The 18,826-nt window shown below is 46.4% G+C and overlaps 2 protein-coding genes across 2 annotated transcripts; one reads left to right on the forward strand and one right to left on the reverse strand.

Annotated features, from left to right (window-relative positions):
* Positions 1–12,663: 12,663 nt before the first annotated feature.
* Positions 12,664–13,197, forward strand: LOC147114416 (histone H3). Its single transcript, XM_085992068.1, has one exon. It carries the CDS (start codon positions 12,767–12,769, stop codon positions 13,175–13,177), a length of 411 nt encoding a protein of 136 aa, XP_085848194.1. The 5' UTR covers positions 12,664–12,766; the 3' UTR covers positions 13,178–13,197.
* Positions 13,198–14,025: 828 nt separating this feature from the next.
* Positions 14,026–14,415, reverse strand: LOC147114417 (histone H2A type 2-C). Its single transcript, XM_085992070.1, has one exon. The coding sequence runs from the start codon at positions 14,413–14,415 to the stop codon at positions 14,026–14,028; it is 390 nt and encodes a 129-aa protein (XP_085848196.1).
* Between the last annotated feature and the right edge of the window lie 4,411 nt (positions 14,416–18,826).

Below are 18,826 nucleotides of genomic sequence, written 5' to 3' on the forward strand. Positions count from 1 at the left end.
TCAACTAAAAACAAGGGCATATAAGGTAGCCAAATCTAGTGGGATGATAGAAGATTGGGAAAACTTTAAAAGACAGCAGAAAATAACAAAAAGATTGAGTAAGAAAGGGAAGATAGATTATGAAAGTAAATTAGCAAAAAATATAAAAACAGATAGTAAGAGTTTTTATAGTTATATAAAAGGAAAAAGGGTGGCTAAAGTAAATGTTGGTCCCTTAGAGGATGAGACCGGGAAATTAATGGTGGGAAATATGGAGATGGCAAAAACACTGAATGAATATTCTATATCAGTCTTTACAGTAGAAGACACTAAGAATATCCCAACACTGGACAAACAGGGGGCTAAAGGCGGGCGGGGGGAGGACCTAAACACGATCAAAATCACTAAGGAAGTGGTACTCAGTAAAATAATGGGACTCAAGTTGGATAAATCACCTGGACCTGGTGGCTTACATCCTAGGGTCTTGAGGGAAGTGGCAGTAGGGATTGTGGATGCATTGGTAATAATTTTCCAAAACTCCCTGGACTCGGCAAAGGTCCCGGCAGACTGGAAAACTGCTAATGTAACAGCCTTATTTAAAAAGGGTAGTAGACAGAAGGCTGGAAACTATAGACCAGTTAGCCTAACATCTGTGGTAGGTAAAATTTTGGAGTCCATTATTAAGGAGACAGTAACAGGACATTTGGATAATCATAATTTAATAGGACAAAGTCAGCATGGTTTTATGAAGGGGAAGGCATGTTTGACAAATTTGCTGGAGTTCTTTGAGGAAGTAACATATAGGGTGGATAAAGGGGAACCAGTGGACGTAGTGTATTTAGACTTCCAAAAGGCATTTGACAAGGTGCCACACAAAAGATTATTGCTTAAGATAAAAAATCATGGGATTGGGGGTAATATTCTGGCATGGATAGAGGATTGGCTATCTAACAGAAGGCAGAGAGTTGGGATAAATGGTTCATTCTCAGACTGGCAATCAGTAACTAGTGGTGTTCCACAGGGGTCAGTGCTGGGTCCCCAACTCTTTACAATCTATATTAATGATTTGGAGGAGGGGACCGAGTGTAACATATCAAAGTTTGCAGATGATACTAAGAGGGGAGGGAAAGTAGTGAGTGAGGAGGACATAAAAAACCTGCAAGGGGACATAGACAGGCTAAGTCAGTGGGCAGAGATTTGGCAGATGGAATACAATACTGGAAAGTGTGAGGTTATGCACTTTGGCAGGAAAAATCGTAGAGCAAGTTATTATCTTAATGGCAAGAAACTGGAAAGTACTGAAGTACAAAGGGATCTGGGGGTCCTGGTGCACGAAACTCAAAAGGTTAGTATGCAGGTACAGCAAGTGAATAAGAAGGCCAATGGAATGTTGGCTTTCATTGCTAGGGGGAAAGAATATAAAAATAGGGAGGTATTGCTTCAGTTGTACAAGGTATTGGTGAGACCGCACCTGGAATACTGCATACAGTTTTGGTGTCCATACTTAAGGAAGGACATACTTGCTCTCGAGTCAGTACAAAGAAGGTTCACTCGGTTAATCCCGGGGATGAGGGGATGGACATATGAGGAGAGGTTGAGTAGATTGGGACTCTACTCATTTGAGTTCAGAAGAATGAGAGGCGATCTTATTGAAACATATAAGATTGTGAAGGGGTTGGATCGGATGGATGAGGGGAGGATGTTCCCGATGATGGGTGAAACTAGATCTAGGGGGCAGAGTCTTAGAATAAGGGGCTGCTCTTTCAAAACTGAGATGAGGAGGAACTACTTTACTCAGAGGGTGGTAGGTCCATGGAATATGCTGCCGCAAAAAGGTGTAGAAGCTACATCATTACATAAATTTATAACAGAAATAGACAGTTTCCTAGAAGTAAAGGGAATTAAGGGTTGCGGGGAGTGGGCAGGAATTTGGACATGAGTCTAGTTTCGGATCGGTCATGGCCCTGTGGGTAGCGGAGCAGGCCCAGGGGCCGTGTAGCCTGATCCTGCTCCTATTTCGTGTGTCTAATTCTGTTAGATTCAGGAGATGGTTCTGTGATAGTAGATTGGCGGTTAGGATCAGAACAGCCATGATCTTATTGAATGGTGGAGCAGGCTCGAGGGGCCGATTGGCCTACTCCTGCTCCTATTTCTTATGTTCTTATGAGGGGGAGGGAGAACAGCCAGTGGTCGTGGTCCACATTGGTACCAACGACATAGGTAAAAAGAGGGATGAGGTACTGCAGCAAGAATTTAGGGAGCTAGGTGAAGGATTAAGGAGCAGGACCTCAAAGGTTGTAATTTCTGGATTACTCCCGGTGCCACGTGCTAGTAAGTATAGGAATAGGAAGATAGAACAGATGAATGCGTGGCTAAAGGGATGGTGCAAGGGGGAGGGCTTTAGTTTCCTGGATCACTGGATCTGCTTCTGGGAAAGGTGGGACTTGTACAAGTCGGACGGTTTACACCTGAACCAGGGGGGAACCAATATCCTTGCGGGGAGGTTTGCTAGCACTGCTGGGGAGGGTTTAAACTAACTTGGCAGGGGGTTGGGGTACAGAGTGGAGCTATAGTAGGGGGTGATTTACGGCCAAATACAGAGGGAAAAACAAGTCAGCTGGGAAGGCAGAGCAAATATGTGAAGGCAAAAGAGAATATGGCAGGGCTGGAAGGCATTTATTTTAATGCAAGGAGTCTTGCAAATAAGGTGGATGAACTGAAGTTGTTGTTGAACACATGGGAGTACGATATTGTTGCTATCACGGAGACATGGTTGAGGGAGAGTCAGGTTGGCAGCTCAATATTCCGGGGTATAGCATCTTCAGGCGAGACAGAGGGGGGTGTAAAAGGGGAGGGGGTGTTGCAATATTAATTAAGGAGTCAATTACTGCTGTAAGGAGGGATGATATATTAGCGGGTTCCTCTAATGAGGCCATATGGGTAGAACTTAAAAACAAAAAGGGGGCAAGCACTTTGCTGGGAGTGTACTATAGGCCCCCAAACAGTCAGGGGGAGATAGAGGAACAGATATGTAGGCAAAGCTCCGAGAAGTGCGAAAATAATAGGGTAATAATAGTGGGGGATTTCAACTTCCCCAATATAAATTGGGACAGTCAGAGTGTGAAAGGCTTAGAGGGTGCAGAATTCTTAAAGTGCATCCAGGAGAGCTTTTTGAGCCAACATGTAGAAAGTCCTACAAGAGAGGGGGCGGTACTGGACCTAATTCTGGGGAATGTAGCCGGGCAAGTGGTGGAAGTGTCAGTAGGAGAGCATTTTGGCGACAGTGACCATAATTCGGTGAGATTTAAGGTGGTCATGGAAAAAGACAAAGACGGCCCGGAAATAAGGGTTCTAAATTGGGGGAAGGCCGATTTTAATATGATAAGGCAGGATCTGGCCAAAGTGGACTGGGAGCAGCTGCTTATAGGAAAATCCACATCAAAACAGTGGGAGACTTTCAGAAGGGAAATAGAGAGAGTACAACGCCAACATGTTCCTGTAAAGGTCAAGGGTGGGACCAACAAGCAAAGGGAACCTTGGATGACAAGGGATATACAAAAATGCATTAGAAATAAGAGGGGGGCTTTTGGCAGTTACAAAAGACTAAAGACAGAAGAAGCCCTAGAGGAGTATAAAAAGTGCAGGGGCATACTTAAAAAAGAAATTAGGAGGGCGAGGAGGGGCCATGAAATAACACTGGCGAGCAAAATAAAGGAAAATCCTAAGATGTTTTATAAGTATATTAAGGGCAAGAGGATAACCAGGGAAAGGGTAGGGCCCATTAGGGACCAAAGTGGCAATCTGTGTGTAGAGCCAGAGGATGTAGGCGGGGTTTGAAATTAATTTTTTGCATCTGTGTTCACTATGGAGAAAGACGATGCAGACATAGAAATCGGGCAAGGGGACTGTGACATACTTGAACATATTAGCATCGAGAGGGAGGAGGTGCTAGCGGTTTTAGCGGGCCAAAAAGTGGATAAATCCCCAGGCCCGGACGAGATGTATCCCAGGCTGCTGTGGGAGGCAAGGGAGGAGATTGCAGGGGCTCTGACACTAATTTTCAGAACCTCTCTGGCCACAGGGGATGTACCAGAGGACTGGAGAACAGCTAACGTAGTACCATTATTCAAGAAGGGTAGCAGGGATAAACCAGGGAATTACAGGCCAGTGAGTCTAACATCTGTGGTGGGGAAATTATTGGAAAAAATTCTGAGGGACAAAATTAATCTCCACTTGGAGAGGCAAGGATTAATCGGGGATAGTCAGCATGGCTTTGTTAAGGGTAAATCATGTCTAACAAATCTGATCGAATTTTTCGAGGGGGTGACTAGTGGGGTGGATGAGGGAAATGCTGTGGATGTGGTGTACATGGACTTCAGTAAAGCTTTTGACAAAGTCCCGCATAGGAGACTGGTCAAGAAGGTAAGAGCCCATGGGATCCAGGGTGCCTTGGCGCGTTGGATCCTAAACTGGCTGAGTGGCAGGAGGCAGAGGGTGATGGTCGAAGGTTGCTTTTGTGACTGGAAGCCTGTGTCCAGTGGGGTACCTCAGGGATCGGTGCTGGGTCCCTTATTGTTTGTGATCTACATAAATGATTTGGATGAAAATGTAAAAGGTATGATCAGTAAGTTCGCAGATGACACGAAAATTGGTGGGGTGGTAAATTGCGAGGAGGAAAGCCTGCGGCTACAGGACGATATAAACGGGTTGGTCAGATGGGCGGAAAAGTGGCAAATGGAATTTAACCCTGAAAAGTGCGAGGTGATGCATTTTGGACGGACAAATAAGGCAAGGGAATACACAATGAGTGGTAGGACCCTAGGAAGTACAGAGGGTCAGAGGGACCTTGGTGTACATGTACATAGATCCCTGAAGGCAGCGGAGCAGGTAGATAAGGTGGTTAAAAAGGCACATGGGATACTTGCCTTCATTAGCCGAGGCATAGAATATAAGAGCAGGGAGGTTAAGATGGAGCTGTACAAAACGCTGGTGAGGCCACAGCTGGAGTACTGTGTGCAGTTCTGGTCGCCTCACTATAGGAAGGATGTGATTGCTTTGGAGAGGGTGCAGAGAAGATTCACCAGGATGTTACCAGGGATGGAGCGCCTCAGCTATGAAGAGAGGCTGGACAGGCTGGAGTTGTTTTCCTTGGAGCAGAGAAGGCTGAGGGGGGACTTGATTGAGGTGTACAAAATAATGAGGGGCATAGATAGGGTAGATAAAGAGGAACTTTTCCCCTTAGTGGGGGGGTCAATAACAAGGGGGCATAGATTCAGGGTAAGGGGCAGGAGATTTAGAGGGGACTTGAGGAGGAACTTTTTCACCCAGAGGGTGGTTGGAATGTGGAACTCAATGCCTGAAAGGGTGGTGGAGGCAGGAACCCTCACAACATTCAAGAAGCATTTGGATGAGCACTTGAAATGCCATTGCATACAAGGCTATGGACCAAATGCTGGAAAATGGGATTAGACTGGACAGGGATGGATGGGCGGCGCAGACACGATGGGCCGAAGGGCCTCTTTCTGTGCTGTAAAACTCTATGACTCTATGACTCTATGAGAGTCTCTGTGAGACGGTGACACTGGTGGAGATACCCCGCGTCACAACTCAAACCCCAACACATGTGATTCTCCAAATCACCTGGAATAAAGTGTTTGTAAACTGCTGAACCCGTCTGTGTGGGGAGGTGGAATAAGGTCAGAGATTGACATGGAAGGAGACGGGATGACTTGTGATCGAAGGGACTGTATATAGGCGGGAATATTACTGATAGTTAATTGTAACAGGACCTTATTTGAAAAGCTTCTTGTGGTGTATGTAACCGTTCCACCTTTAAGAGAACTATTTTAAGAGATGCACTACTTTATCTTGGCTGCTGTATACTGTAATACCGGTGGTGACCACACCGGTATATAAGTGCTGTGTAATGATTTATTGAGCAGTTCAGCCTGAACTCCGACTAGTAAAGACCTGTTGAATTTACTCTTGTGGTCTGTGTGCAGTGATTCTTATTACCAATAACTAGAACAGACAGACTTAACATTGGCGACGATGATGATCTTACCCTGCGGCAGAGATATATCCAAGGCAGTTTAACAGGCGTCGAGAAGAGGCATCCGCCCTCATCATCCTGCTGAGAAAAGACTCGGGTCTGAAGAGCAAGGAAGAATCCTGACATGAAGCCTTCCATCAGCAACAGGCAGCGATCATCCCTTCTATCACGGTGGTGGGTAAGCCGATCAGCGACGAGCAGCAAGTCGGCCACGTTGGCTGTGAAGTAGGGGAGGGAAAAACGGAGGATATAAGGGCGGAGAACTCGACCACGGCCGGGGAAAAGAGCCGGACAGAAGTCGGGGCCAGAGGCACTGAGACTGGGACAGCGTACGGCACGGGAGCCGCGGTGAATGCAAACGCAGCCGGTGTAAAAGACCGGGCTGCAAGCGGGCTGGGAGACGCAACAGCGTCGAGGGAGAGCTCGACCGCGACCGGGGAAAAAGGCCGGGCAGCTACCGAGGCCGCTAGGCGCGGTATAAAATTTTAAAAAACCGCGGAGAACTCAGCCGCAGCCGGGGGAAAGGACCGGACTGCAAGAGGGGCTGGGAGGCACGATTTGAGAACCGTTGGGGAGGGCGAACGCAGCAATACGGCAATCGCCATTACAGCCAGCGGGGGAGAAAGGCAAACACGGGAAGCCGCCACTTTCATAGGCGGGGGAAGAAGACAAGCGCGGGAAACCACCATTTTGAAAAAAAAATAAAAGAAACATTTCTTTTTGTTTCTCAAGAAGATTGCGAGGATGCCTAAGCATGGTAACATCAATGATTTCGATCCCGATGTTGAAGATTGGGCCACGTATGTAGAACGCATAGAGATTTATTGTAAGGCAAATAAAATATCAGATGAAGATAAAGCACTAACCTTACTGAACTCAATGGGTGCGAAGACATACGGGCTATTGAAGCATCTTCTATCACCAGCTAAACCGGCAGATCAGGCTTTCGCTAATATTGTTGCTGTCCTGAGAAATCATTTGAACCCCACACCGCTGATGTTAGAGGAACGATTTAAATTTTATGCGAGAACGCAACTGAAAGAGGAAAGCAACGCGGAGTATTTAATTGAACTGCGTAAGCTAGCGAAATACTGTCAGTTTGGGGAAAGACTGACAGAGGCACTGAGAGACAAATTCGTGTGTGGATTGTCGAAAGAAGGAACACAAAAGCAGCTGCTTGAAGAGAATGATCTTACACTTGATAAGGCTGTCACTATGGCAGCATCGCACGAAGCCGCAGCGAGAGGCTCTGTGGAAATGCAGCTGAAGGCAGCGGTACTCAGCGTAGATCAAATGGCTTTGGGTACAGCGAAATGTTATCGTTGTGGAAAGACAACACACAATCAGAACCAATGCTGGTTTAAAAATCAGGAATGTAGAAAATGTGGCAAGCTTGGTCACATAGCTAAAGTATGCCGGTCAGGAAAGAAGACCAGCAACAAAAAGTCACCGCAGGAAAAGTGCAGAAAGGTACATAAGGTGGCTGAGAAGAGTTCGGATGAACAGAATTCGGATTCAGTCTCCAACAGCAAGGAACTGGGTAGTCTGAGAATTCACAATGTGAGTAAGGAAGCTGACCTACAAAGTATCTGGGTCACACTTCAGATAGCAGGAGTCCAAGTGAAGATGGAATTGGACACCGGATCGGCGTTGACGGTCATGAATAAGCAAGATTACAAAAGGTTATTCACACATATTCCCCTACGGGATACAGAGATAATATTGCAGACATACACGGGGCAAAGAGTATACCCCATCGGAAAGATAAAAGTCAAGGTGGTACACAAGGGCAAAGAACACCAAGGAATGGACTTATATGTACTACCTGAGGGAGGTCCACCACTTCTGGGATGGGAGTGGATCAGGAAAATAAATATGGACTCGCACTCCCTACAAGCAATAACGGTAGATTCCGGAAAAAAAGATGTCAAACCTGAACGATTGTCCAGAATATTGGATGAGGCTAAAGAGGTGTTCCAACAGGGACTGGGAACACTGAGAGGAATTATGGCAAAAATCAAGATTGCAGAACATGCAGACCCAAAATCTTTCAAAGCCAGACTGGTACCTTATGCGATACGACCTGCTGTGGAAGCTGAGCTGGAAGGGCTAGAACGTTCAGGAGTACTGTCTAAGGTGGACTGGAGTGAGTGGGCCACGCCCATTGTTCCCGTCATGAAGCGTTCATCGAGTAACAAGCCAGGGGAACCGGGGAAGGTCCGCATCTGTGGAGACTTCAAGATCACGGTTAATCCGGTGCTTCACACGGTGCAATATCTGTTTCCGCGGATTGAGGATATCTTTGCTTCATTGTCTGGCAGGAAACACTTCAACAAGATAGACCTGGCGCAAGCGTACTTACAGATGGAAGTTGAGGAAGAATCGCGCCAGTATCTCACAATCAACACGCACAGAGGCTTGTATCGATATAATGGACTGGTTTTTGGAGTGGCTTCGGCTCCAGCAATTTGGCAGAGGGCCATGGAGCAGGTATTACAGGGAATTCCAAGCACTCAATGTTACTTGGACGATATCCTGATTACAGGAGATGACGATGAGGAACACCTTGCAAATTTGAAACTGGTGCTCACCAGATTGAAGGAATATGGACTTCGAGTTAATCGCCAGAAATGTGAGTTCTTTCTGAAACGGATCTCGTACTGTGGTCATGTCATTGACCAGGAGGGGCTGCACAAGTCACCTGACAAGATCGAAGCTGTTGTGAAGGCTCCCGCTCCGGAAAATGTATCCCAGTTGAGGTCGTTCCTCGGGTTGATTAACTATTCCCATAAGTTTCTGCCAAATCTATCCACGGTGCTGCACCCACTGAACGCTCTTTTGCAGAAAGAAGTACCATGGAAGTGGAGCGAGGACTGTAAGAAGGCCTTTCACAAAAGCAAGGCATTGATCACCTCAGAGGAAGTGTTGGCTCACTTCAACCCAACGCTACCTATTCGTTTAGCTTGTGATGCTTCTCCTTATGGTATTGGAGCAGTACTCTCGCACAAGTTGCCAAATGGCTTGGAAAGGCCAGTCGCATTTGCATCCAGATCATTGACCTCCGCTGAGCGCAACTATGCTCAGATAGATAGGGAGGCTCTCAGCCTTGTGTGGGGAGTAAAGAAGTTTAATCATTACCTGCAGGGCCAGAAGTTTACACTGCTGACAGACCACCAGCCGTTGGTATCCATTTTTAACCCTAAGAAGGGTGTTTCGGTGATGACAGCACAGAGGCTCCAGAGATGGTCCCTTTTCCTAGGGGCACATCAATATCAGATAGAATTCAAAGGTACAAAGCAGCATGGTAATGCTGATGGGCTGTCGCGCCTGCCACTACCTACTGAGGAGGAGGCACCGACGGTTGACCCGGTGGAGTTATTTCACTCGACCATCATTGAATGTTTACCTGTCACCAATGCAAATATTGAAAGGGAGACTAGGAATGACCCGACACTGTCCCGGGTCTATGAATTGACAGTAAAGGGATGGCCAGCCCATGGTGATCCACTGTTACCGGCATTCTCAGCAAGACGAGAACAGCTGTCCATCTGTCAGGGAACATTGATGTATGGAACAAGGGTGATTATCCCTCCTAAGTTAAGAGAGAGAGTTCTAAAAGAACTACATGAAGGTCATCTGGGGGGAGTCAAGATGAAAAGCCTTGCTAGGGCTTATGTGTGGTGGCCGGGTATCGACCAACAGATAGAGGATCTGACAAAAAGCTGCTCAGGGTGCCAAAAAGTCCAAAATGCACCTCCAATTGCACCGCTGCATCCATGGGAATGGCCTTCAACCCCATGGCAACGTGTACATATTGACTTTGCTGGTCCATTCATGGATTCCATGTTTTTAATTGCGGTGGACGCACATTCTAAATGGCCAGAAGTGATTAAAATGACTACCACTACCTCGGAGAAGACGATCATGGTGCTAAGAACGATATTTGCAAGAAATGGATTGCCAGAGCCAATATGTTCAGACAACGGACCACAGTTCGTGTCAGAGGAATTCCAGAAATTCCTGAAGAAGAATGGGGTGAAACATTATACCTCTGCCCCATATCATCCAGCTACGAATGGGCTGGCCGAGAGGTTTGTACAGATGTTCAAAAAGGCAATAAAGGCCATGAGCGAAGATCAGATTCCACTGCAACACAAGTTGGACAAATTCCTACTGGCATATCGAAACGCCACCCATGCAACAACAAACCAAAGTCCTGCCATGATGTTCTATAACAGGAGGTTGCGGTCCAGGTTGGACTTGTTAAAACCAAATGTGTGGAGGGAAGTCGAAAACAAACAGTTCCAGCATATCAATAACAAGCCCACTCGGAGTTTTGAAATAGGTCAACCGGTGTCAGCCAGGGACTATAAAAACGAGAAATGGCAATCTGGAACAATTCGGGCCAGACAAGGACCCCTGATGTACATGGTAGATGTTGGTGAAAATGTAATGCGACGTCATGCTGACCAACTGGTGGGATCGAGAACAAGGGTCGAGCCCATGGTTACGACAGAGACAACCGTGGAGGAAGTTAGTGAACCTGAAGCATCTACCTCAGAAGTGAATATACCTGATGATGATGTCCTATCCATAGGGGATCAACTAGATGAGTCACCCCAGCAACGAGAACCAGAGACCCCTGAAAGGCGTTATCCGTCTTGGATCAGGAGGCCTCCTCAGAGACTGAATCTGTGAACTGTTTTTACATGAAGTTGTGTATATATGTTATGATGTTATGTTTAATGGGGAATATATACTGTTAAGCTAAAAAGGGAGGATTGTGGTGTATGTAACCGTTCCACCTTTAAGAGAACTATTTTAAGAGATGCACTACTTTATCTTGGCTGCTGTATACTGTAATACCGGTGGTGACCACACCGGTATATAAGTGCTGTGTAATGATTTATTGGGCAGTTCAGCCTGACCTCCGACTAGTAAAGACCTGTTGAATTTACTCTTGTGGTCTGTGTGCAGTGATTCTTATTAACAATAACTAGAACACACAGACTTAACACTTCTGGTTTCAGGAAACCCTTGAATATAAAGTCCGAGTCTGTAAGGGTTTGTGCGGAGCGCTGGGTTTCGGTTCTACTGTCGATAAACGGTTTGAAATTGGCGGTTGCAGAAAGCTGGAGGTGGAGCTGGAAGATCAGAGGCCGCTCTCTGCTCTGTCTGTCACTCTTGAAATTGTCTCCTCCCCTCCCGCTCTCTCTGTTCAATCTCTCACTCTGTATACTCCCCTCCCCGCCTCTCTCACTCTGCGCTTTCTCAGTCAGGTCGGAGTCGGCTGTATATAAGAGCAGCCAGAAGCCTTTCGTTTTTCATTCAGCAGAAATTTGACTGAAGAATCATCATGACTGGACGCGGTAAAGGAGGCAAAGGACTTGGCAAAGGCGGAGCCAAGCGGCACCGTAAAGTGCTCCGTGACAACATCCAGGGCATCACCAAACCAGCCATCCGCCGCCTGGCTCGCCGTGGCGGTGTCCAGCGGATCTAGGGTTTGATCTACGAGGAGACCCGCGGGGTGCTGAAGGTTTTCCTGGAGAATGTGATCAGGGATGCGGTCACCTACACTGAGTACGCCAAGCGCAAGACGGTCACTGCCATGGATGTGGTGTACGCTCTGAAAAGGCAGGGCCGCACTCTCTATGGATTCGGCGGCTGAACAACTCGACTCTTTTTACCAAACACAACACAAAGGCTCTTCTAAGAGCCACCCAACGCCTCACAGAGAGAGCAGTGACCTTGCGACGGGAGCGGGGTTAGATTGTGGTCAGAAATAGATTGTAGCCAGAAATATTAGAAACGGATTGCGCTGCGCTGTGGATTTTGGAATTTCCGAATTTAGCTTTCGGTTGCACCAAGGTTCGAGAGAGGTTTATTTGCCCAGACGGCACATTCTCTCCTCAGTGAAAAGCCACATCACATCTATACATTTGTTCATTGTCTTGTACTGTAATGATTATAATTGTAATAATCAGCAGGCTGGTCGGGCCTTCGTTCTGTTATTCTGCGTTCACCGTCACACATTCCTTGCGCTGTTCTATGAACAGGGTTAATTTGTCAGCCTCTGAACTGTAACCGGCGGCAATAAATCTCCATTCAGCAATCTAAAATGTGCCGAGTATCAGATCTCTCACTGCACAGTTCCCGAATGACAGATTGTTGGCCAAGCCCTTCTCACAGGCTCCACGGGGACAGAGAGAAGCGACTGATTTCTGATCCTCTCCCCTGAAAGCGGCGGCTAACCTCACAATGGGACGGGCGGAGGGAAATTCTGAATGGGCTGGAGAGGAGAGGTGAGAGGAATCGAGTGGAAGAGCGGGAGATTGGCGCGGGTCCCTTTCCCCGCTCCTGTCAGCATCAACAACCCAGAGGGAGAAGGGCCCTAAAGCACCAAGGCCAGGAAGGTACATTTAAAACCTTCAATGGTTCCGGCAATGATCCTTTCAATTTGTGCAGGATAAAATTGATTTGTGTCAAAACGGTTATTTCCTGCACTAAAATTGGCGGGCGTTTTGAAATGGGCGATTAATCCCAGCTCAGCCAATCGGGGTCTGAGATTCCAGCGTTTCATTGACTGGTCAGAATTGGGATGAAAGTGTCTGGGCGCCGGTCTCCAGCCAATCAGTGCTCGGGGCGGTCCCTCACTGAGTATAACAGTGCGGACACACAGCAGATTCCGCATTAACAGTCTATGTGTTCCAGATTGTGCTGAGATCGGTTCAGAAAATGGCCAGGACCAAGCAGACAGCGCGCAAATCGACCGGAGGCAAAGCTCCTCGCAAACAGCTGGCGACCAAAGCGGCCCGGAAGAGCGCTCCAGCTACGGGCGGAGTAAAGAAGCCCCATCGCTACAGACCCGGCACTGTGGCTCTGAGGGAGATCCGCCGCTACCAGAAATCCACCGAGCTGCTGATCCGCAAACTGCCCTTCCAGCGCCTGGTGCGGGAGATCGCTCAGGACTTCAAGACCGACCTGCGTTTCCAGAGCTCGGCCGTCATGGCCCTGCAGGAGGCCAGCGAGGCTTACCTGGTGGGGCTGTTTGAGGACACCAACCTGTGCGCCATCCACGCCAAGCGAGTCACCATCATGCCCAAAGATATCCAGCTGGCTCGCCGCATCCGCGGGGAGCGCGCCTAAACTCACTCTGCCCGGCTCCAGATTTTAGCACCAGATACAACAACGGCTCTTTTAAGAGCCACCAAACCAGCAAAGGAAAGAGCTGCGATCGGCGCAAGGCAAATTGGTCTGTGCACACACCGTGCAGGTCTTGTGTTAATGTAACTGGGGATTTATAGTGGGGGCAGTGAATATCTGAAGGTGCGTTTATGATCTAGGTTGAAATGTGATTGAGCTGCCCAATAGACTGAATGAACTCGCCCAGTGTGAGTCGGAAACTGTCATTTCTGATAGCAAACTGATCCAACTTCACATACTGGGATAGATCCGAGAGAACGAGGTGCCTGAAGTCTGACTCTCACCTTTAAAGCCAGCTCTTAATGCGGGGACAGGCGGGAATTTTAGTTACTATTGGAAATATTTTAAATTAACCAGAGCGCCAATTCTGATTCGATTCTGCCAACTAAAACGGGAAATGTTTGTATGGTTCCGGATGTATATATTTCTCCCTATGGAATTATTGTCCCAATAACGAACGGTAAGCCCATCCACCGCTCACTCACTTTCTACTCGGTTCTAAACATCCGTTCACATTCGGCTCTCCCAATAACATGTTCATTGAGTGCCGGTCTCACGTTCGGGTTCCGTGTGTTTTGTTTTACTCTGAAGCCAGACCTTCTATATATTGAATCACCGATCTGAATATTCGCTCACAGCAAGCCCGCTAGTGTTTGTAGATCTAGATTTCTACATGCTCGACAGTGTCCTGTTTATAGCGGAAAATGTTTGAACAGTAACCAGCTCTTTCACAGATAAAGTAGGTGGCTCTGAAAAGAGCCTTTGGGTTATTAGATTGAATCTTGTCCGCTTTACTTGCTCTTGGACCTGGCAGTGCTGGTTTTCTTGGGCAGCAGCACGGCCTGGATATTAGGCAGCACCCCGCCCTGAGCGATGGTCACCTTTCCCAGCAGCTTGTTGAGCTCCTCGTCATTGCGGATGGCCAGCTGCAGGTGTCTGGGGATGATGCGGGTCTTCTTGTTGTCGCGGGCCGCGTTGCCGGCCAGCTCCAGGATTTCAGCGGTCAGATACTCGAGCACAGCAGCCATGTAGACCGGGGCTCCGGCACCCACACGCTCAGCGTAGTTGCCCTTTCGCAGGAGCCTGTGAACACGGCCCACAGGGAACTGCAGTCCGGCCCGGGATGAGCGAGACTTGGCCTTGGCCCGAGCTTTACCGCCGGTTTTTCCTCTTCCAGACATTTCCACAATTCACTCCTTGAAAGAAAGAATGAAAATCTCCTCCCATATCTGCCCTTCTTATGCCTTCTGGAGGAATGCAGAGAGCGTACTTGTGATTGGTCGCTCTGTGGTGAATTTCATTGGTGCTTTGCGGTGACCAATCACAGTCTGCTTTTCCCGCCAATCAAAACAGTGCGGAAATAACTGCCTCAACAGTCAGACTGCGAACGATTTTTTAATTTCAAAAAGCCCGCTAATACTTTCCTGAATAAATTTACTCATAGCCAAGGAGTTCCAAATAATTCCTTGTGTCTTATTCCCTCTCATCCGTGCAAATTCTAGGCTGTTACAATCAGGATTAATTCCGGGTTCAATATCGAAACTTCACGGGCGGGATTAAATCGCCATTGATTCTGTAACGGGACACATTCCTGCTCAATCTTTGTAAAAGTGAGGATTCAGATTATCGATCGATCCTTTGCACGGGCGCTGCTGCAGGAGTGAAACTAGTTCTGGGTGTCCTGCTGTGAGAAGAGAAGATGGACAGAGTGATCAAACTGACCCCGTTCTGGTCTCGAAGAACCCCCATTCAGGATTGTTACAATAAAGGAATTCTCAGGTTAATAAAATGATTGACCACAACTGGCATTGAAAAAATGAAAATGTTTTTATAGAGATTGAGGTGAATGAAATCAGAGTCTCCTCTCGAAAACAAGCTTTTAATTCGTCGGAAGGCGCTGCAAGTGAACGGGTCTGAGAGTAAAGGGAAAGAGCGATCAGGGACCGTGTTTGTAATTTACTGGACGGGAAATACAACAGCGACACTAAGGTCGATCCGGTCAGCGAAACTGCTTATCTGAAAAGACAAAACTAAATCTACAGCTGGAACTTTAAACGTTCCCAAACACACTTCTAACGGAAATAATTACAGTAAATTGAGCCTAAAGGGAGATGTGTTTGTGTAGCTCTTTCAGAGAGATTGTGGGTGGCTCTTAAAAGAACCGTTGCGTTTTGGGTTTGTTCTTTCAGCACAGCGTGCAGTTTTACTTGGAGCTGGTGTATTTGGTCACCGCCTTTGTGCCTTCCGACACGGCGTGCTTGGCCAGCTCCCCGGGCAGCAGCAGGCGCACGGCGGTCTGGATCTCCCGGGAGCTGATGGTGCGCCGCTTGTTGTAATGGGCCAGGCGGGAAGCCTCACCCGCGATGCGCTCGAAAATATCGTTCACAAACGAGTTCATGATGCCCATGGCCTTTGAGGAGATGCCGGTGTCGGGGTGAACCTGCTTCATCACTTTGTAGATGTAGATGGAGTAACTCTCCTTCCTCGACTTTCTGCGCTTCTTCCCGCCCTTCGCTGCCGGTTTAGTGACGGTTTTCTTGGCGCCCTTCTTGGCAACTGTTTTCTTTTCATCAACCATTCTCAAACTCGAATTCAGGAACAAAATGACGCAAACCCGCTCCGCGCTCGGAATAAATAGGCAGCCCCCACAGTCCTATGCTAATGAGGGATGGGTGAAGGCAATGGTTGTGATTGGCTGGTGAAGAGTGATGTGAAATGCCATTGTTCTGCATCTCTCTGATTGGCTTCTTTATGTATCCAATCAGATTGAGCTTTTGTCACCAGCACGCCCCCTGCAGTCAGAAAGGTCATTGCAAGTGCATCTGTCCATTCACCATTTCCCAGACCATTATCCAGGGTCCCAAGCACTTCTTCCGGACGAGACAACAATGTAGATGTACTTCCTCCAACCAGTGCACTATATTCACGTCTTGCGGTGTGGTCTCCGCCAATTTAGTTCAATATCTGACAGTCTCTAGTACTGTGAGTGTGTGTATTGGAATAGTTCTGTATTATTCAGTCTCTGGTGATTTATGTAAGTGTGGGAATCATTCTCAATCTGAATCTCTGTTACAGTATGTGAGTGTGGGATCCATTCGTTTCCTGTCCGTCACTGATACCATGTGTCAGTGTGGGATTCCATCTGTATCCGTCAGACTCTGGTACCGTGTGTCAGTGTTGGGATTCATTCAGAATCTGTCATTCTCTGGTACTGTACGTGTGTGTGATATTAATTCTGTATCTGTCTGTCACTGGGATGTGCGAGTTTGAGATTCAGTCTGTATCTGTCATTCACTGGGATGGTGTGCATGTCTAAGATTAATTCTGGATCTGTCAGTCTCTGGTACTGAGTGTAGTGTGGGATTCATTCTGTTTCTGTCATTCACTGGGACGTTGTGCAAGTCTAAGTCTAAGATGTCAGTCTCTGGTACTGAGTGTGAGTGTGAGATTCATTCTGTATTTGTCAGTCTCTGGGACTGCAGGTTAGTGTCGTATTAGTGCTGAATCTGTCAGTCTCTCGTACTGTCTTTCACCGAAGAATTCCGCATGTATCTGCTACTTACTCGGTTTATGAATGTGGGATTTGTCCTGCATCTGTCAGACTCTGGCACTTGATGTTAGTTTGAAATTAATTCCATTTCTGCTAGTATCTGCTACTGTATCAGAGTGTGGGACTGAATCTATCTGTAAATCAATTGTACTGCATGTGATTGTGGACTCATTCTGTATCTGCCAGGCCCTATGATGCTGTGTGTTACTGTAAGATTCATTCTCTCTCTGTCAGCCTCTGTTCTGTATGTGCTTGTTAGAGTAATTATATATCTGTCATTTTCTGGTGCTGTATATGAGAGGGAGATTCATTCTATAACAATCAGCCTTTAATGTGGGGTTAATGGTGTCTCTATCATTTTCCTGTACTGTGTGCCAGTCTGTATTAATTCTGGGTCTGTCACCGTCTGATACTCTGTGTCAGTGTGAGATTCATTCTCACTCTCTGCCAATCTGATATACTGTATGTGAGATTGAGATTTATTATATATCTGTCAGTTTGGGATTTATTCTTTACCTGTCAGTCTCTGATACTGTATGTGAGAGTTAGATTAATTCTGTCTCTGTCACTATCTGGTGCTGTATGTGAGTGTGAGATATCTGTCAATCTCTGATACCATATGAGAGCATGAGATTAATTCTATACCTGTCAGTCCCTGATAATCTGTGTCAGTGTGGGATTGATTCTGTGTTAGTCAGTGTCTGATACTCCATGTGACAGTGAGATACATTCTGTATCTCTCAGTCTCTGTTATTATGTTTGAAAGTGAGATCCATTCTGTATCAGTCAGTCTTTAATTCTCTGTATCAGAGTGGGGATCATTGTGTCTCTATCATTTTCTGGTACTGTATATGATTGTGGGATTCATTCTGTACCTGTCTGACTCTGATGCTGTTAGTGTGAGATTCATTCTGTATCTGTCAGTCTCTGATACTGTATTTGAGACTGAGCTGTATTCTATATCAGTCAGCTCTGGCACGGCATAAGAATTTGGAAATCATTATATAACTGTCTGTCTCTGATACACTATGGGAGAAATTGATTTATTTTCTGTCTGTTAATCTTTGGTATCGTATGTGATTGTTATATACAATCTTTATCTCTTAGACTTTGATACACTTTGTCAGAGTTTGATTAATTCTGGATTTGTCTGTTTCTGGTTCAGTATGTGACAATGAGGTGCATTCAGTATTAATTATGTGTCTGTCAGTCTTTGGTACTTTGTGTGAGAGTGAGAATCATTCTGTATATATGTCTCTGATACTCTTGTCATTGTGTATTTGATTCTGTATTTGTCAGTGTCTAGTACTAAATGTGACAGTGAGGTACATTCTCTGTCAATCTCTGGACTTTGTGTGAGAGTGAGATTCATTCTGTACCAGTCAGTCTTTAATAATCGGTGTCAGTGTGGGATTCATTGTATCTCTATTATTTTCTGGTATTGCATGTGTGTGGGGTACTCATTCTGTGTCTGTCACACTCCGATACTCTGTGTCAGTGTGTGATTCAACCTGCACCTGTCAGTCTCTGGATGGTGAATGTGGGTTTCACTCTGTACCTGTCAGTTTCTGATGAGATAATGTGGGTTTTTCACTGTAACTGTCAGTTTCTGATATGTGAATTTTAGGTTTTACTCTACCAGTCAGTCTCTAATATGTGAGTGTGGGTTTTATTCTGCATCTTCCAATTACTGTTCTGTGAGAATGGGTTTTATTCTGTTTCTGTCTGTCTTTGGTTTGTAAATGTGGGTTCTATTCTGTACCCATCGATCTCTTGTATTCTAGTACTGCTTTTATTCAGAACCAGTCAGTTTCTGATAGATGAGAGTGGGTTTTCCTTTCTATCTGTCAATTTCTGCTATTGAAAAAGTGTTTACTCTGAATCTGTAAGTTTCTGGTTTGTGAGTGTGGGTTTTTGTCTTTATCTGTCAAACTCTACTATGTGAGTGTCTTTTTCACTATCTTCTTTTTCTGCTATGCAATGTTGTGTTTTTTTATGTACCTATCAGCTTCTGGTAATTGAGTGTGGGTTTCTCTGTATCA

This window comes from Somniosus microcephalus, chromosome 7, assembly GCF_052327205.1.
Source record: "Somniosus microcephalus isolate GS21.2 chromosome 7, FLI_Smic_1.0, whole genome shotgun sequence".
Classification (NCBI taxonomy): domain Eukaryota; kingdom Metazoa; phylum Chordata; class Chondrichthyes; order Squaliformes; family Somniosidae; genus Somniosus; species Somniosus microcephalus.

Coding starts and splice junctions, on each gene's coding strand:
- LOC147114416 (XM_085992068.1), top strand. CDS start 12,767: ATGGCCAGGACCAAGCAGACAGCGCGCAAATCGACCGGAGGCAAAGCT.
- LOC147114417 (XM_085992070.1), bottom strand. CDS start 14,415: ATGTCTGGAAGAGGAAAAACCGGCGGTAAAGCTCGGGCCAAGGCCAAG.